Source organism: Capricornis sumatraensis, chromosome 14 (genome assembly GCF_032405125.1).
Source record: "Capricornis sumatraensis isolate serow.1 chromosome 14, serow.2, whole genome shotgun sequence".
Classification (NCBI taxonomy): domain Eukaryota; kingdom Metazoa; phylum Chordata; class Mammalia; order Artiodactyla; family Bovidae; genus Capricornis; species Capricornis sumatraensis.
The window spans coordinates 65,112,148-65,133,391 of NC_091082.1; the positions used below are offsets into that span (position 1 = coordinate 65,112,148).

Consider the following 21,244-nt stretch of genomic DNA (forward strand, 5'->3'; position numbering starts at 1 on the left):
GTTCTCTTGCATTGCAGGTGGATTCTTTGCTGTCTGAGCCATCAAGGAAACCCAAAGATTAAGGGCTTTGGTTTTTGAATGCTATTCTAGATGTTTCCATTGCCAAATATACTCTTCCATGCTTTATAACAATAAGTAATACAGTCATTTTTGACCGAAGTAAGATTTGTTAACAGCTCTCTAGGTATTTTAGGCCAGAGGCAAATCATTGGTTTTTGGTCTTGAGGAGACAGCCCATGGGACTGAGGAACTAGCCAAGGCTGGTAGTCCAGGTCAAGGAACTCATCAAGGACCCAAGTGTCTCTGAGATTTTGGCTCTTTCCACACTTGACTTGCAGTTTTCTTCCTCAAGCTCATGAGATGACTACTGCCCTCCAGGTGTGAAGTCATTATTTCAAGCAGAAAGAAGGGGGAAGGTCAAAGGGAAACAAATGCATGTGAGCTGAGTCTGTTTTTAGTGTGAAAATGGGAGCTGTTCCAGGAATATAGGCATCTACCAACATCCCATTGTTCAGATCCAGGTCACTTCACCAGCCTTAGTTGTAAGGGACCCTGAGGAGATGAGCATTTATAGCTGGATACACTGTCACCTTGAACAAGATTAAAGTTTGTTAATAAGAAGGAGGGAGGTATGGATATGGACAGCCAATTAGCCATGCCTGTCTCGCTCCTTTAGCCAATTCTGAAGGCATCTTTCTCAAGACTTCTGATGCCCAATGGTAGGAAGTTAGGAAAGTTAGGTGACTTTGAGTTAGTAACAGCTCTCTAAAGCAGCTTTTAGTCTAGCTTGTCTGTCTTCCCCAGTGGGAAAATTTTTCTGGAATTTCTCTTTCCTGGTTCCTTTTCCCAACTTAGTGTTTCCTTGAGTCGCTTGTCTCACTCCTGGGCCAGTAGAGCCTAGAATCATCATCGTGGACAGATTTCCCTAACTAGTCCTAGGAGCAGTTGTCTGAAACGTGCCAGGAGAATTCGTTGAGTAAGGCCCCTGGACCACCGATGGGCTGTAAGTTGTCACATGTGTTCTTTCTCAGTGATAAGTTGGATATTGAGGCTAAGAGAGAGCACTGAGACATTCTACCTTGAGAAAAGTTTTCTGCCAATAATGTCATCATGAGGCATTCAGAAAGAGGAAAACATTGGTTTTGAGCTGGTAGTTTCATTATCTTTACTTATCTCTCACCCTTCATGTTTAATTTTTGGTTGAAATTGCATTTCAGGTTTGTACATCATACCGTCCAGATTTACCAGAGCACCAACCCCTAATTGGCTGGTTTCCCTGTGTCCCCAGTGGAAATAGATCTCAAGATGAAGGGAGTAAGCAGCCAAAAGGTAGCCTGAAGAGAGAGGATGATGTTTGGCTCAAAGTAAGTAACTCAAATTTTTTTTGTGAAAACTGGATAGATTGTGTGTGTGTGTGTGTGTGTGTGTGTGTGTGTGTGTGTGTGTAAATGATACATTGGAATGTCAGGAAATTTCCTTTTGTCATCTAAACGCTTTTATGTTTTGAATTTATTTTCATTTCTTTTTGAATGTTGGACTTTTCTTTATAAGCAATCACTCTATCAAAGTGTAATATACATATAGAAAAGTACAAAAATCAGAAATGATTGATAAATTTTTACAAAGTAAACATCCTCTCCAACCACCACAGAGATTAAAAAAAAAAAACAGAAAATTAACATTACCCCCAAAAGGCTCTGTCATTCTCCCCCTCATTATACTACAGAGGTATCTACTATTTTTCCTTTTATCACCAAAGAATAGTTTTGCCTGTTTGTATTTTAGGTGAAAAATTTGACAGTCTGTAGTATTTGTGTCTGATTCTTTCTTACTCAGCATTCTATCTCTGGGATTCATTCAGGCTGCTATACTTAGCAATAGTGTTCATGTCCACTGTGGTGCAGAATTCTAGTGCATCAATGGGCCATACTTTAATTAATCATAGTAATGGAACTTTTGTTTATTTCTAATTTTTCTCTATTATATATTACAAATAGTTCTGCTATAAACACTTCTGTACATTTCTTTTGGTGAATGTATACAGATAGTTGGGTATATTTGGAACGGCTAGATAGTAATTAGGCAGATGCTCAGCTTTAGTAGATAATAGCAAATGGTGTTCTACTTGGTTAGACTAGTTTATACTCCCAACAGAGGCTTATGAAGCAATTGCTTTATAGTTTTACTGATTACTTGGTATTTTAAGTCTTAATTTTAACCATTAAGTATGTAAATGTACCTCCCTATGGTTTCAATTTACATTTACATTTTGACTAATGAAGCTGTAATGTTTATATGTATATCGGCCATTTCTATTGATATATCCTTTTTCCCTCTTTTTTTCTGAAGGGTTTATTCAAGTCTTTTGCTCAATTTTCTATTGGAATGTCATTTTCATCTTAATTTATATGATTTCATTGCAATTTTTGGAATATATAAATCATATTTCAGTTGTATATTGTTTAATATTTTCCAGCATTCCATGGCTTACTTTTTTTTTACTCTTAATGGTATATTTGATGAAGAGTTCTAAATTTTACCACAATCCAGTTTATTTTTATTTTTCTTTATGGTTAGTGCTAATCATGTACTGTATTAGAAGTCTTTGCTTACCACAAAGACATACTTCCCTATGTTATCTTCTAGAAATGTTATTGTTTCACCTTTTATATACAGATCTACAATCCTCTGGAATTTTTACATATTGTGTGAGGTAGGGATCAAGATTTTTTTCTCCCTAGAACTAGAACCACCATTGAAAATGAAAGTGTTAGTTGCTCAATCATGTCTGATTCTTTGTGACCCCATGGACTGTAGCCCACCAGGCTCTTCTGTCCATGAAATTCTGCAGGCAAGAATACTGAAGTGGGTAGCCATTTTCTTCTCTAGGGATCTTCCTGACCCAGGGATCAAACCTGGGTCTCCTGCATTGCAAGCAGATTCTTTATCATCTGAGCCACCAAAATAACAACTTGAAGGCAATGTATAATCCTTTGCCAATAGTTTTGGATCCTTTCTGTGAATATATTAAGTGTTTTTTCATTTATATTCATTAGAGCTTGGTCCCTACATTAAAAAAGAAAAATTTTGCTATCTTGTCAGGTTTATGATGAAGGCCAGGTTGGACTCCTAGAGTAAGTTTCCTTTATTCCCCAGTTTTCTGAAATATTTTGTGAAAGGTTGGTGTTAAATTTTCATGGACTTCATCAGTAAAGCTATCTGAGTCTGGCATTTTCTTTGAGGAAAATATTTAAATATATGTTAAAATCTTAAACTAAATATTACAGAATTGGGGCTTTCTATTTCTTCTTAGGTTAACTTTGGAAAAAGTTGTTTTTTCTTTTTAATAATTTGTCCATTTTTTTTCCTAAAAGTTTGAATTTATTGGCATTAAGTTTTTCATAATGCTCTCTTATTTTGTCTATTTCTATACTCCCTAGGACTTTTTTTAGTTATTCTATTGCTAATTTTTGTCTTCTCTCTTTTATTTTTTTGCTTAGTATTGCTAAAGACTTAACAGTTATATTAATCTTTCATTAATGTTTTTATAGAACCAAAGATTATACATGTGTGTATATATGTATGCTTATATATATGTACATAAATATACATGTGTAAACATAAAAGAAAGGAAATAATGAAAGTAGCATACATGTGTGCTCTTATTTTCATTATTGCCTCTTTTTATGTTTACATTTAATTTGCTCTTGCGATGATGCTTAGATCATTAATTTTTAGCTTCTTTCTTTTTAAAATATAAACATTAAGGTGACAAGTTTCCTTCTGAATGTGACTTTTGCAACATGTTACATTTCACATGTCTTATTTGTATTATCATTCAGTTCAAACATATTTTCCAATTTTTATTTGACTACTTTTGTGATCTCTGAGTTATATATAAATATGCTGATGAATGTCCAAACATTTTTTGGAAATTGTTTATTTTTTGTTTTTGATTTATAGCTAGAGTCTTCTGTGCTCAAAGATTGTATTTGGTATGATGTCAAGCCTTTTTAATTTGTTGACCTTTGAATTATGGAAAAACATATGGTTAATTGGGCTTCCCTGGTGGCTCAGTGGTAAAGAATCTGCCTGCCAAATAGGAGATGCAGGTTCGATCCCAGGTTTGGGAAGATTCCCAGAGAAGGAAATGGCAACCCTTTCCGGTATTCTTGCCTGGAAAATCCCATGGATAGAGGAGCCTGGCAGGTTACAGTCTATGGGGTAACAAAAGAGTTGGATACAACTTACTGACTAAACAACAATATGGTTAATATTGACAAATATTGCATGTACTTTCAAAGAAATATGTAGTCTGAAATAGTTGGATATAGCATTCTATATTTTTAACATAGATCAAGTTCATCCATCATGTTGTTAAAATTTCCCATATTGTATATTTTCCTTGAAATTCTTCCCACCAGTTACTGAGATACATGTTAGACTTTCTTACCATAATCTTAAACTTGCCTGTTTCACTTTTATTTTTGCCAGTTGTTGATCTACGCATTGATTTATTTACATTTTGAGACTATTATTAAATATTCAGGCAATTCTCACTTTGTAGCATAGAAACACAAAATGACCATGTATCCTAAAAGTGTACAAAGCAAGCTAAATAATCAATGGTGAAAATTACAATTGTTACATGATATTTTTGTCACAACATTAAAACCTTTTATTTTTAGAAGTATATGTGAAATGAAATGAAAAAATAGTAAAATTTAGCTCATTATAACTTAAAACATTACAGAGAATTAAAGTGTTTAATTTCTTTGTAAAAAAATTTACAAGCATAGTTTTAACAGTTCTTGCCCTTTTTTTTTTGCATCATATGACTTATATTACAAAGCAAGCGATTTTTCTTTGCCATTGTGGATTGTAATATTCCTTTCCAAGTTTGATCATCTTCCAACACTTTATGGTATTTTACACTTTCAATGTTATGAAACATCGCTGAGAGTTCTTTTAATATGAATATTTTCTTGGCATCATTTCCTCCGGGACATCTTTATCCTTTTTATCACAACCACTTTTCTCCTTTTTGCTGATAATTTCATTTTCACTAAGTTCCTCTGGCTGCAAATACAGAGTCTCTCAAATGGCAGCAGTAGCAGCATTCCTGTACTCAATTATTTCATCTATAATTCTATTTACCTTTCATTCAAATTTCACCTCCAGCATTATAATATTTTATTTCTTTGCTGCACTTTCATCTTTCCTAGAGGATCCCTTCCTATGATTATCCATTTCTGTAAAATGTCATGTGGATAATATGTCAGTGGGAGATGAGACAATGCAGCTGCACATTTTTCTGTCTCTGTGTGAACAGAATAACAGGTACACGGGGACCAATCAATGACAATTTGAAAGAAGAGATGTAATTGGTCACTTTATCATGATCCTCATTGGTTATTTATATGGTGATTTATATGGTGATATGGAAGGACTATTCATGGAGTTTATACTTTCCGCAGTTACAATTAATACTTTTTGCTAATTGAAATTTGAATCACATATTCTGGTATTATATAACTAAATTGTGATAACTGATATTTGTGTATATGGAAACTACATAAAATGAAACTACTGTCAGTAGATAATTTTAGAACTTACTATACCTTTCTCATTCTGTTGTTTTCCTCTATTTCTTTGCATTGATCACTGAGGAAGGCTTTCTTATCTCTCCTTGCTATTCTTTGGAACTCTGCATTCAGATGCTTATATCTTTCCTTTTCTCCTTTGCTTTTTGCTTCTCTCCTTTTCACAGCTATTTGTAAGATCCCCCCAGACAGCCATTTTGCTTTTTTGCATTTCTTTTCCATGGGGATGGTCTTGATCCCTGTCTCCTGTACAATGTCATGAACCTCAGGCACTCTATCTATCAGATCTAGTCTCTTAAATCTATTTCTCACTTCCACTGTATAATCATAAGGATTTGATTTAGGTTATACCTGAATGGCCTAGTGGTTTTCCCCACTTTCTTCAATTTTAGTCTGAATTTGGCAATAAGGAGTTCATGATCGGAGCCACAGTCAGCTCCCAGTCTTGTTTTTGCTGACTGTATAGAGCTTCTCCATCTTTGGCTGCAAAGAATATAATCTGTCTGATTTCAGTGTTGACCATCTGGTGATGTCCATGTGTAGAGTCTTCTCTTGTGTTGTTGGAAGAGGGTGTTTGATATGACCAGTGTGTTCTTTCAGCAAAACTCTATTAGCCTTTGCCTTGCTTCATGCTGTACTCCAAGGCCAAATTTGTCTGTTACTCCAGGTGTTTCTTGACTTCCTATTTTTGCATTCCAGTCCTGTATAATGAAAAGGCCATCTTTTTGGGGTGCTAGTTCTAAAAGGTCTTGTAAGTCTTCATAGAACTGTTCAACTTCAGCTTCTTCCGTGTTACTGGTTGGGGCATAGGTTTGGATTACTGTGATATTGAATGGTTTGCCTTGGAGATGAACATAGATCGTTCTGTTGTTTTTGAGATTGCCTCCAAGTACTGCATTTCAGACTCTTTTCTTGACCATGATGGCTACTCCATTTCTTCTGAGGGATTCCTGGCCCACAGTAGTAGATATAATGGTCATCTGAGTTAAATTCACCCATTCCAGTCCATTTTAGTTCGCTGATTCCTAAAATGTCGATGTTCACTCTTGCCGTCTCTTGTTTGACCACTTTCTATTTGCCTTGAGGATCTAACACTCCAGGTTCCTATGCAATATTGCTCTTTACAGCATTGGACCTTACTTCTATCACCAGTCACATCCACAGCTGGGTATTGTTTTTGCTTTGGCTCCATCCCTTCATTCTTTCTGGAGTTATTTCTCCACTGATCTCCAATAGCATACTGGGCACCTACCAACCCAGGGAGTTCCTCTTTCAGTATCCTATCATTTTGCCCTTATACTGTTCATGGGGTTCTCAAGGCAAGAATACTGAAGTGGTTTTCCATTCCCTTCTCCAGTGGACCACATTCTGTCAGACCTCTCCACCATGACCCACCCGTCTTGGGTGGCCCCACATGGCATGGCTTAGTTTCACTGAGTTACATAAGGCTGTGGTCCATGTGATCAGATTGGTTAGTTTTCTGTGATTATGGTTTCAGTGTCTGCCCTCTGATGCTGTCTCACAACACCTACCGTCTTACTTGGGCTTCTCTTACCTTGGACGAGGGGTATCTCCTCACTGCCGCCCCTCCTGACCTTGAATGTGGAGTAGCTCCTCTCAGCCCTCCTGTGCCCATGCAGCTGCAGCTCTTTGGACGTGGGGTTGCTCCTATGGCATGGACCTAACAGAAGCAAAAGATATTAAGAAGAGGTGGCAAGAATACACAGAAGAACTGTACAAAAAAGATCTTCATGACCAAGATAATTATGATGGTGTGATCACTCACCTAGAGCCAGACATCCTGGAATGTGAAGTCAAGTGGGCCTTAGAAAGCATCACTACGAACAAAGCTAGTGGAAGTGATGGAATTCCAGTTGAGCTATTTCAAATCCTGGGGGATGATGCTATGAAAGTGCTGCACTCAATATGCCAGCAATTTTGGAAAACTCAGCAGTGGCCACAGGACTGGAAAAGGTCGGTTTTCATTCCAGTCCTAAGGAAGGGCAATGCCAAAGAATGCTCAAACTACCGCACAATTGCACTCATCTCACATGCTAGTAAAGTAATGCTCAAAATTCTCCAAGCCAGGCTTCAGCAATACATGAACTGTGAACTTCCAGATGTTCAAGCTGGTTTTAGAAAAGGCAGAGCAACCAGAGATCAAATTGCCAACATCTGCTGGATCATGGAAAAAGCAAGAGAGTTCTAGAAAAACATCTATTTCTGCTTTGTTGACTATGCCAAGGCCTTTGACTTTGTGGATCACAATAAACTGTGGAAAACTCTGAAAGAGATGGGAATACCAGACCACCTGACCTGTCTTTTGAGAAATCTGTATGCAGGTCAGGAAGCAACAGTTAGAACTGGACATGGAACAATAGACTGGTTCCAAATAGGAAAAGGAGTACGTCAAGGCTGTATATTGTCACCCTGCTTACTTAACTTCTATGCTGAGTACATCATGAAAAACGCTGGACTGGAAGAAGCACAAGCTGGAATCAAGATTGCCGGGAGAAATATCAATAACCTCAGATATGCAGATGACACCACCCTTATGGCAGAAAGTGAAGAGGAACTAAGAAGCCTCTTGATGAAATTGAAAGAGGAGAGTGAAAAAGTTGGCTTAAAGCTCAGCATTCAGAAAACGAAGATCATGACATCTGGTCCTATCACTTCATGGGAAATAGACGGGGAAACAGTGGAAACCATGGCAGACTTTATTTTGGGGGGCTCCTTCCAGTGGACACCCAGCTTTCTTTATAGTCCAACTCTCACATCTATACATGATGACTGGAAAAACCATAGCTTTGACTAGATGGAACTTTGTCAGCAAAGTAATGTCTCTGCTTTCGAATATGCTGTCTAGGTTGGTCGTGGCTTTTCTTCCACGAGCATTACTTTACTAGCATGTGAGATGAGTGCAATTGTGTGGTAGTTTGAGCATTCTTTGGCATTGCCCTTCTTTGGGATTGGAATGAAAACTGACCTTTTCCAGTCCTATGGCCACTGCTGAGTTTTCCAAAATTTCTTTCATGGCTGCAGTCACCATTTGCAGTGATTTTGGAGCCCAAGAAAATACAGTCTGTCACTGTTTCCACTGTTTCCCCATCTATTTCCCATGAAATGATGGGACCAGATGCCATGATCCTTGTTTTTTGAATGTTGAGTTTTAAGCCAGCTTTTTCACTCTCCTCTTTCACTTTCAACAAGAGGCTCTTTAGTTCTTTGCTTTCTGCCATAAAGGTGGTGTTATCTGCGTATCTGAGGTTATCGATATTTCTCCTGGCAATCTTGATTCCAGCTTGTGCTTCATCCAGCCTGGCATTCCACATGATGTACTCTGCATATAAGTTAAATAAGCAGGATGACAATATACAGCCTTGACATACTCCTTTCCCAGTTCCCTCCTTTTTGAGCCACTAGGGAACCCCTTCCAGTGTTCTTGCCTGGAGAATCCCAGGGACGGGGGAGCCTGGTGGGCTGCCGTCTATGGGGTCGCACAGAGTTGGACATGACTGAAGTGACTTAGCAGCAGCAGCAGCAGGGAAGCCCTTAGATTAAATAAGTGGTTTTATTATTTTATTTTCCATTCTATCAATTTGTTGGCTATACTTTTATTCTCTATCTTTGTTATCCTATAGATCGCAAGCTGTGTACTTAAATGGTTAGAGTCTACTATGAATTAGTATTCTCACAGTTTCATAATCAACAAGTAACTTAGAATGCTTTGTCTCTATTTTCTGTTTTCTGGCTTTTTAAAGATAAAATGATTTAATGTTTCCTAATATTGACCTTCTCAGTGGCTTTGGTCCTTTCTGTATTTCTATGTTTTTCATTTTTATTTAGAAGAAATTCATTTATATTATTTTTTTAAATGTGAATCTGCTGGCAGTGAATTCTTCCGGTTTTTGTGTAGCTGAAGATATCCTTGACATTTATTTTCAAAGGATATCTTTGCCTGGTATAGAATTCTAGGTGGCCAGTTGCAGTTTTCACTGGTTTAAAGATGTTATTTCATCGCCTTTTTACCTACATACTTTCTCTGGAAAGTTAGCTGAACATCTGATATATATTACCTTGAACGCAATGTCTTTTATTCTCTGGTGTTTTAACATAATCTTCTTATATTTTGTCTTCAACAGTTTTACTGTAATGTTCCTAAGTCTGTTTTTCTTTGCATATATCTGGCTAAGAGTTCATCAAGCTTCTTGAATCTATAGCTTAATGTCCTTGCTTGCGCTTTCGTTTTTTGAACACCAAATTACTTTCTGCTGTATATCTTTTGTTCCTTTTTTCTTTGTTCTATTTTCCATTCCTTTTGTTCCCCATGCTGCAGCCGGGTTATTTTATGCTGAATTATCTTCTGTTTCATTAAACCCAACTTTCCCTCCATACAATCAGTTGTTAAACTATTATTAATTTCAGTCATTTAATTCTAGAACACCTATTTAATTTTTCCTACAGGTTCTCTTTTTCTTTGAAATTCCCCATCCTGTTGTTTATTTTCAAAATATACTAATCACAATCATTTTAAAGCCTGTGTTTGATAATAGTAATGTATTGGTGAGTGGAGGTCTGTGCATGTTAGTTTTTTTTCTTAATTTTCATTCATTTAGGCATATCTACTATCGTACTGAATAGTGTCTTAATTGAATATCAGACACAAAAAAATACATAGGCTCTAGCCAATAATCCCTTCAAGATTATTTTCTTTAGGAAAATGTATAATAAGATTTCGGAAACAGCACCTTAATTTAATCAGTACTGAAGTTGACTCAACCTGTGCTTCTGTATTAATGAGCCTTGATACATTTTATATTTCCTTTTCTGCTGAGGCCCATCCCTTCAAGGGTCTCAACTAAAAGTGTGGACTGAGCCTCTCATCTTGGTAGTATCTGAAGCACCATTTCTGTTTCCTGAGCACTATGTGACTGTTTTTTTGGCCTTTAATCTGCCTGCTTCTTATACTCTTAATCTTCATAGCTTAGAATCTGAAAAATACCTCCGTGGCAACAGTGGCACAGAATGTTAGGTTACCTTCAATGTGATTTCTTTTTGAGTCTCGACTGCCTTAGTTGCTCTCAAATGCTTTTAAACTTTCTTTTTTACTTTATTCATACTTTAAAACTGTTCTTACCAAGGGTATGTGTTTTGCTGTATGTTACTTCATTGTAATTGGAAGCAAAAATCTACAACTGGAATTTTATTAATGTATAATAGTTAGCTACCATATGTATTTTAGGTTCTTATTACAAGTGATATAAGAGTAATAATACTTGTATAAGGAAAAAGTAACTAATATCATTGAAAATTAATATATAAAAGCTATTTTAAAAATTTAGTTTTCACAAATTCACAAAATACCAAATAAATTAGAAAGTGATTTTTAAAAATAATCTGATTAAGTTTTTTTCAAAGTTCTTTTGAGGACTGAATGATTTTTGATTCTTCATTATTTCTTTAATCTCACTTTAATCTTTATTTGATATACAAGTATGATTTGTATTCTGTGGATCACAGACAAATTTATTACAGTGAGAAACAACTATACTGGAAAATATTAGCCTTGAAAATGCCTTTCCAAAATCTTTTCTTGCTACTTGCCCAACAAAATGTCTTTCATTTTAGTCCATATTTACTAAGGTAACTTGTCTCTTTTAGTTTTCCTTATCATTATTTCTTTACATCTTGGGTCAATAGACAAAATTATGAGATCTCTTACATAGCATAAAATGTAGATTATTTTTATTATTTACAATAATAAGTACATTTTAAAACCACTCATAGTTTACAATGTGCATTCTCACACACTCTTTTATTTGAACTCCTTAATAGTCCTATGAGTTTGGCATGTTTTCCTATTTTATAGATGGGGAAAATCAGAATCAAATACTCAGAGTGCTTTTTCCTACATCACCCAAGAATAAAAGGGTAAATCTGAAGTTCAGACTCATGCCTCTTGATCTAATCCCATGTTTATTTCTTTACACTATGTTGCATCATTCAATCAAAATTCATTATGCACCTGTGATATGCCAAACCCATAAATAATCACTGGGAATAAACAGGGAAATATGACATGAGCAAGAAAAAAAGTTAAACCATGTGTGGACTTGGAAGAAAAGGTTCCCTTTTTTCTTTTGTTGGATTTCTTCTGAATTCTTCAAAGACAATATCTGTGGGTCTAGTTCACAGGATTTATTAAGTGCATATTGGAAACTCTAGGTGCCATTAGGGAATAGAGAAAGAAACAGAAGGCATGATCCTTCTCAGAAAGTCCATTGACATTAAGCAATATAGACAACCAATGAAACAATCTGAAAAGCAAATATGCAGTGAATTACTTGTTTGGCTTTACATGGAACCCATCATCATATGCAAAAGTCACATGTTCGTGTTTATTTTCATTGCTGTTCTAAAAGCAAAAGTTAAGAATGGCCTCACTCAGGCTAGACTGGTTAGCATTCCTAACGGAAGCCGTCAGGTGGTTGGTCAAAGTATCTGAAATACTAGGGTTCTCCACCTTGGTTATAAATTACAGACCACTGCCTGGAAACCCTCGCTACATAAAACCTAAAGCCTGTTACATGATTTCCTTCTTTTCTTTGAGTTTAACTAGCCAGACTCTGCATATGAATCCTCAACAGAAATGTAGTGTATATTTAATTGATTAGATTTCAAAGATCAGAATCCGTAAAACTAGGCATTAAGAGCATAAAAAGTGACACATTTATTGTGATTTAGTCTGTTCCAAATATCTTATTATCAATTCTTATACAAATTTTTATCAGAGATATGACTTTTCTGATTCTAAAAATGATTATCTGAAAACTCAGAGATGCTAAGCATTTCAGATAATACAGCAGCGGTACAAATTCAAATTCAAATCCAGCTTATTCCAAAGTCCATGTTTTTCCCTCCATGTTTTCCCAGGAGTTGGGAAATATTTTCTTTGAAGAGCCAGGTAACACGTATTTTAGGGTGTGTGGGCCATTTGGTCTCTGTTACAGTTATAGCTTCCCAGGTGGCACTAGTAGTAAAGAACCCACCTGCCAATGCAGAAGATGTAAGAGATGCAGGTTTGATTTCTGGGTTGGGAAGATCCCCTGGAGGAGGGCATGGCAGTCAACTCCAGTATTCCTGCCTGGAGAAGCCCATGGACAGAGGAGCCTGGCGGGCTACAGTCCACAGGGTCGCACAGAGTCAGACATGACTGAAGTGACTTAACACAGTTACTTAACACTGCTGTTACAGAGTAAAAGTAGCCTAGACAATACAGAAACGAGTGAGCATGGTTGTGCTATAATAAAATTATATTTATGAACACAAAAATTTCAATTGCATATAATTTTCACATTATTCACATTATTTTTCTTTGAATTTTTTTTCAACCATTTCAAAATGCAAAAGTCATTCTTAGCTCACAGACCATAAAAAACAGGCAGTGGATCAGCTTTGGCCCATGGACTATAGAGTCTGACCTCTGCTGTATTTCTAGTTTTCCAGTCCACTACCTAAAATGAACAGAATATTGTACTGTAGAGGGATTCGATGATGAATGAATCTTCACCCTTAAGGTACATACTCCTCAGCGTTCATGTTTACACAACTACCGCAGAAGATGAAATGCTATGCTACAAATACAGTTAAGTGTAAAATAGACTCAAAAGGACCTAGTGAGTGATTGGACATAGAGAGACAGAGATAGCTTTATCTCAAGTGGAATTTCCCCATGTATATAATCTTCCACACCCCTCTATACCCCTCCCCCCTCCACACACATATACACACTCTACGATTTAGAAATTTTAGTCATAACAGATTGCTTTCATTGATGGAAAACACCAAAGTTTTTATATTTCCATAGCCTTTCAGGTAAGGAGTTCATGTTTTCCTTCTTGGTAAGTGCTTTCTCCACTTTGACTTTCCAAAAAACACATGCTAATCTAAGATTTAGCCCAAGGATTACTTCTATTATAATGCCTAGACTTTTCTGAATTTCTCTGCCAAACCCTACTTACTCTGTGTAATTAATCTCTTCCTCCTCTGTGCTTCCTCAATAAACATTTCTGTCACAGTTCCTATACACTTGCAAATAATCCATAGTTCAAAGAAGACTTTATAGGGAAATTAGAAAATATTTTGAGTTGAATGAAAATAATATGTCAAATTTTATGGGATGCAATTAAAGCAATGTTACAGGGAAATTTATAGCTTTAAATGTCTATGTTTGGCATGAGTAGGGGGGTGGGGAGGTAGTTAGGGTTGGGGGAAAGCATTATAAAAAAAGGGCTTCCCCGGTGGTTCAGATGGTAAAGAATCTGCCTGGAATGCAAAAGACTCACGTTCGATCCTTGGATTGGGAATATCCCCTGGAGAAGACAATGGCTACCAATCTATTTTTGCCTGGAGAATTCCATGGACAGAGGAGCCTGGCAGGGTAAGGTCCGTGGAGTCACAAAGAGTCAGACACAACTGAGTGACTAAGACTTCTACTTTTTTCAAGCATTATAAAATCAATAATCAATTTTCACCTGAAGTAATTGGAAAAAGAGCAAATAAAAACCAAAGTAAAAATAAAAAGGAAATAACAAAGAGCAAAAGTCAGTCAAGTAGAAAAAAAAATTCCCGTATCATCACTGTTATTTTATTTTCTCTAGAAATAGCAGCAGTGCAATTAGACTTTTAGTTTTATACTTTATGAGATATAAAATAAATGAAATATAAAACATGAACAAAAGATTTAAAATTTAAATCATTTTCTCATAAACTGAATTAACATCTAAAGAGAAAAACAACCTGAAAATTATTTCACTTATCTATTTTTTATAGTTTTGCCCTTAAAATTTAGTTTTTAACATATTTAAAATTCATTTTCATATGTAGACTACAATAGAGTCCCATTTTGTTTTCTAAATATAATAAGCCAGTTTTTCTAACTCTATCCATTAAAACTTTAATCCTTACCCTGATAATTTGTGGTACTATATTAACTATATACTAGTTTCTGGAATATTCAAGAGCCAGTTTTTAAACACTCTGTTCTATTCTATTGATCTATTTTTCTACTCCTTATACCAGAAATACAATACACTGTTTCTATTACTATAACTGTTTACTATGTAAAACATTTCTGGTGGAGCATATACTCCCCCCTTTCCACCTTTTTGCACATCTTTTTCAAAATTGAATTAGCTATTCATTACTCACTTATTTCATATTATTCACTTATTTCACATTATTCACTTATTTTCCAATTTTAGAAGAAGATTTGGATAGTTTCTTCCACTTCTTGAAAAGCATACTGGTACATACGAGCTGAATTTAATCAAATACTTGATTTTCACTGTTTAATATGATCTTGTAATTTCTCTTCTTTGATCCATCATTATGTTGAATCACATTGATGGATTTCTTTTCTAAGATATCAAATCATGTTTGCCTTTGTGGAGTGAACCTGCTAGTTTATTATATGTAATATTTAAGCATACTCTTGGATTTTATTGATTTTTAATCTTGGATTCTTACTTTTACATTTATATGTGAAATTAGTTTATAGATTTCTTTTTTGAATATTCAGAATATACAACTCTCATAAAATTGTTTGGGCAAGTTTTCCTCTTTTCTATTTTTTGAAGCCACTTGTATAAAATAAGAATTATCTGTTCCTTCAAAATTTGTCAGAACCCACCTGTAAAACCAACTGAGCCTGGGGCTTTTTTGAGGAAACATTTATAATTTCTATTTAAAGGTTTTTGATTGTTATTAATATATTCAATTTTTCTTTTCCAATTTTGGATTACTTGATAGTTCCAGAATTTTATTTGAATATGTAAAAGTTCTTCTACATATTCAAATTTTAATACGGATAGTTGTTCATAATATATTTATGAACAACTCTGTTTTAGGTATAGTTAGGTTTAGGTATAGTTATCATTCCCTTTATATTGTAATTTTTTGAACCTTCCTTTTCTCTTGTTTTCTTAATTACACATGCCTGGTACTTCTTCAAAGAACAAATTTTAGTTTGATTCATTTCTGTTTTTATTCTAGTTGCTGTTCTCCAATTCACTGATTTCTGTCCTTCTCTTTATTATTTCCTCCCTTCCTGTTTCTCTGGATTTACACTGATGTTCTTTTTTAGATTCTTGTGTTGGACACTTGGATAATTTGTTTTCACTGTTTCATAAATATTCCCTCTAGATGTTATTTTAACTGTAGTCCATAAGTACTGATATATAGTTCTTTTATTGTCAATGAGTCCTAAGTATTTTTTATACCTCATAATTTCTTTCTGAAGTTGTGAAATTTTAATAGCATTTTGTTTCTAGCCCTGATTTTTCAGAGCATAACAACTTTAATTGTGCCAGTTATGTCAATATTAGAGTTTTACTCCTCTTCCACTTGGCCCAACAGTTTCTTAGGAAGTACTTAAACAGTGAGCCTTTATTCATTCAGAAATTAAGGACCAGTCAGTACTAGAGATGTATTAGAGATTCTCCTAGCTGGTCCAAAAGTGTTTACCAGTACTCTTACCATTTCTCTCTCTCTCTCTTTTTTTAACATACAGAAATATTTACAAAATCCTTTTTCCTTTCCTCTTTTCTTATTTTAAAATTTTGTGTTCTTTGCTCTTCTTTCTTTTATTCTTTATTTTCAAATTATTTATTGTTTAATTGAGGCATAACTGATATACAAGATTATTTTAGTTTTAGGTGTAAAACATAATGATTCAGTATTTGTATATATTGGGAAATGATCACCAGAGTGAGTCTAGTTAACATCCATCATCATACTTAGCTACAGTTTTTTTCTTGTGATGAGAGCTTTTAAGAGTGACTCTTGTAGCAACTTTCAAATATGTAGTACATTATTAACCGCAGTTGCCATGCTGCACAGTACATCCCCTTGACTGTGTTTTATAACTGAAAGTTTGTACATTTTGACTCTCTTCATCTATTTTGTCTACTTCCTAATCCCCACCTCTGGCAAACACTAATCTATTCTCTGTATCTATGAGCTTGCTTTTTCCCCCTTTAAAAGCAATCCCATATCGAAGTGAGATCATAGCCTATTTGTCTGTCTCTGTTATTTTACTTAGCATAAAGCCCTCAAGTTCTGTTCATGTTGTCACAAATGGTAAGATCTCCTTTTTTATGACTGAATATATGTGTATACACACACACACACCCCACATTTTCTTTATATATTCGTCCATTGTTAGACACTTAGGTTGTCTCCATATATTGCCTATTGTAAGTGACATTACATTGAACATGAGCCATAGCCATAGGTCGCTCAGTCGTGTCCGACTCTGCGACCCCAGGGACTGTAGCCTGTCAGGCTCCTCTGTCCATGGGATTTTCCAGGCCAGAGTGCTGGAGTGGATTGCCATTTCCTTCTCCATTGAAGATGAGGGTACATATATAATTTTGAGTTAGTCTTTTCATTTTCTTTGGCTAAATACCCAGAAGTGGAATTGCTGGATCACATGGTGGTTCTATTTTCAAAATGTTTTGAGGAAACTCTGTACTACTTTCCTTAGCGCTGCTGCTGCTGCTAAATCGCTGCAGTCATGTCCGACTCTGTGTGACCCCAAAGAGGGCAGCCCACCAGGCTCCCCCGTCCCTGGGATTCTCCAGGCAAGAACACTGGAGTGGGTTGCCATTTCCTTCTCCATTTATTTTATTTTGCTAGATCTGACAATTCTTTTTTTCATTTCATAAATTGGAAGATTTCATAAATTCAAAGATTCATCCAGAAAACTATAACCATCCAGAAAACTTTCCAGATATCATAATTTAGCAAAAAAAAATTCATGTGTAGAAGTTACCTAGTCTAGCCACAACTTCTTTGACTTTATTTGTAGAAAAGTTTCAAGGTCTTTTGTCAGAATCTATTAACTTAATATAGATTTCTAAAAATACTAGTTATCTGAATTTCAATCTTTTATGGGAAAGGTGCAACAAATTAGTCAGGGATTTAGAAACTGACAAAAATGTATGCTCAGAGGAATACTGTAAGCTCTATTTTTACCATTTATTGTTCATGACCTTATATAATCATATATCCTTCTTCGGCATCATTTTCCTTTGAATTAAAATGAGGTGTTTGGGCTAGGTGATTCCTTTCAGCTCTGGTTGTATTTCAAGCTTGATGGTGAATTTTAGAAAAGATAATATAATAAATAAGTATGATCAATCAAGTAATTGTAGTCTTAGGCTATTAAATGATAAGGACAGAGATAATCCTATCTATTGATTCTTTTTGAGTTTTGCTACTTAAAACCTGATTGGCTTCCAAAAGCATCAGTGTCACCTGCAAGCTAGGTAGAAATACAAATCTCAGCTGTATTAAATCAGAATCTTTATTTTAACATGATTCTCAGGTGATTTGTATGCACGTTAAGGTTAAAGGAGCTCTACAGGTTTATTATCTCATCAGTAAAATAACTGATGTCCAAAATGATGCCTCCAATTATGAAAATTCACTTAAGTACAGGATCCTGTTTTTAAGAGGGAAGAAAATTTTCTAATATATATTTTGGGATTATTTCTATGCACATGATTTAACTTCTGAAAAGTTCTTGCTTTCCAAAATAAAATTTTCTCCTTGGGAAATTAACCTAGGTGAATTCCTACAGTCCTTGGGAATCCTAAAAAAAACCACATATGACTATGCATATGTAATTTTCACTTCCATAAAAAATTAGCCAAATGCATTGAAAGAATAATTTCATCTCTCCTTGTTAAGCAGTTTAGCCCCAGAGATAAAGGACTCATTTTCCATTTTCCTATCTGATTGCTACTAACACAACTTGATTGATTTTACACGGAAACTTTTGCAGGCCCTAGATATGACAACTTGGCAAACTCTAAGTTTCATAAATACTTGGAATAGCAATTTTCTTTTAATCAGAAGGAAAGATTTCTTGGCTCCACAGTGAATCCCTCATCCCCTCACTTACGCAGTCTAGTTCCCAAGAGACCCTTCATTATCAATATTTCTTAATATGTTTTCACATTTTCAGATTTTTTCTTAAGTGGAGTTTTCCCAGGATTCAGACTATGAGATAAAGATTTGCATGCAGAAAGTTTATCAAGAACTTTCTTTGGGATCAATACCTAGAGGAGAATGAAAGATCCAGGAGTTGGCAGAGAGGGAAGTAGGACTGTGAAACATTTACACAAAGGTTTCTGCATCCTACAGGGAACTAGGATGGCCCTTCAGAGTTGTCCCACTTTGTATACCACACAATCCTATCAATAGGTCTTTAGACATGGCGTTCTCCTTTCCCCCTACTCCAGGGAAGTGGCATGACCTTGTGGAGGCTTTCTTTCTCTGAAGGCAGAGACTTGATGTGAGCTGAATGCTCAGTCATGAAGAAGGGGATTTTGGTGGCACACCACAGTATTTACTATAGATTTGATTTTTGCCTTTATGATCCCCCTCTGAGCCTCACAAGTTCTTCTGACACAAAGTTTCTGAAGACTTGGTCCTGGTATCTAAAATCACAGCTGAGGAGATGCTATTAGAAGAAACTAAGCAATAAACTGATTTTGGTCTGAGCCCTTCCACTGACCTGCCAAATCATACCCTGTCATATGCCTCCTCCTGGATAATTGAGATCATAATGGAGATTTCTTCTTCATTTTATAAAATTTACAAGTGGACCTCACTCTTCTGAAAAAAGGACTACATAAGCTCATGGTATTTATAACCTTACTTGTATGATGGTGGGGTAATGCTAGAAATCAACTGGACTTTAACCAATATCCAGAGAGACAGGGGTCTGGGCACCAGAAGGAAGTCAAACTCTGTTGAAAACTCCTCCCACATTCTGACCCACACCCTCAAGTAGAGAGGCCACCAAGAGATCTCAAGCTCAGAGGCAAGATGCTAGTTTCCTCTCACCTTCCCTTCATCTGTTCAACTTGGACTTCAGGGTAGATACCTTGAAAGTTTCAGGGTTAGTCTCTCTATTCTCAAATTTCTGAAGTCTACGTGGACAGTAATATTATTAGGGTAAACCATATAAAATTGCCAGTATTTGATAATTTTTCACCTACAAAAAAAAAGCATATGGTTCAACCAACAGTGTAAGCATTCTTAATCTTTTCTATTGACCCTACTTGAACTGTGAATGGCTTTCAAAGGGCTCTCTTAGCTCCCTGAAATAGTATCATGTTTTTATACCTAAATATTTATGTAACTTCACTTTTTGTGGAGAGAGAGGGCACACATGTCAACAGATTTTCTAAGAACTTTGTGATTTTCTGCTCACCAAAATTAGGAACCCTTGGGCAGTAAAAATAATACAGAAAACCCAAATTCCTAACTGTCTAACATTCACGTTGGAGAAAGTCACTTAAGCGCTCAGAATCCTACCTTGCACTTCTATAATATAACCTTTGTATCCTAGGGACATTATAGTAAAAAAAAAAAAAAAAAAAATAGTGTCCCAAATGGGAACAAAAACCTAATGAGCTTAATGGAGGCTCCAGTAAAGCATGGTTGGGGAACTGTAAAGTACTTAAAAACTGAAAGTAGTATGTGCCCACTTTCTCCTGTTCAAGGGCCTTCCCTTTCTCTCTGAAATCAGGAAGTGCCATAGACGAATGAAAATGGAAAGGCACACAGAAAAAAATAACATCTCAGTAACCAAAAACATTTTAAAACCTCAGAGAAGATTCTTTTCAAGTTTGTGGTATAGTTTCAGGATTTGCTGTCCAGGGACCACCGCAAAGGATGACCTGAACGTCAAGATGCTTGGTTTAGGAGTCAATTAAGTGTGTTTGTACCCAGCAGGCAGACTGAAGAGAGATTTCTTAAGCCCAAAAAAGTTCTACACCAGGGACGCATTCTTTCAGTCTTACCCTTTAGCAGTGGCCAGAAGTCAGATCCAGGAGTTAATGTGCAGACTTTGGATGGAAAGCAACTGAGTGCATGGGACTGGCTTTCAATTTCTTTCTGTCAGTCAGTTTCTATCTATCTATCTGCCTGTTATCTATGTAATCCATCAAAGTATTTTGCTAGAGAGTCACTGAGCTAATTTTACTGGCTATCATTCTATCTTTAGGCCATTCTTCAGTTCTCTTTGAGAATCAATTGCTTTTCTAAAAGATCTTGCCTTCTTTTGATATCTAACTATAGTTTGTCTTCTTCATAAAAGCCACATTCAAATTAATTTTATATTACCCTGTAATACATAAATGCAATTTTCTAAACAAGCAATAAAATATTACAAATAAAGCTAACAATTCCCTTGACCTCTTAGCATCTTGGACTTTTCTCTTGGGGCATGCCTGGTGCTCATTTCAGATTTGTGTAATCCCCAATTAGTTGCCTCTAGTGTATTTTGTTTAGAAGAGGGCAGCTGTTCGCATTGTGCATTTGGTGTGGTGATTAGAGGAGTGTCTTACTTATGTAGTGACAAAGGTAGCATGAAGTAAGAATAAGCAGAATTTTGTGTTGCCAGATTTTCTCCTCTAGCCATTACCTACTTTTGTTTAAGAGTACAAATTTCAGTGTTTATTTCAGATAAAGTAAAAATAACCTAGACTGTTATATAAATTAAAATAGATGTGACTTGGCTGTAGAAAGAGCAGCTTTGAAAAATATAATGTTTGTTCAAATAAAGA

General features: G+C 35.7%; 1 protein-coding gene across 1 annotated transcript in view; it reads left to right on the forward strand.

Annotated features, from left to right (window-relative positions):
• PAPPA2 (pappalysin 2) overlaps positions 1-21,244 on the forward strand; it is a 309,776-nt gene that overhangs the window by 168,882 nt on the left and 119,650 nt on the right. Inside the window, exon 11 of the mRNA XM_068986447.1 lies at positions 1,218-1,364. Coding sequence (XP_068842548.1) covers positions 1,218-1,364 — 147 coding nt within the window. The remainder of the gene's footprint in view (positions 1-1,217; positions 1,365-21,244) is intronic.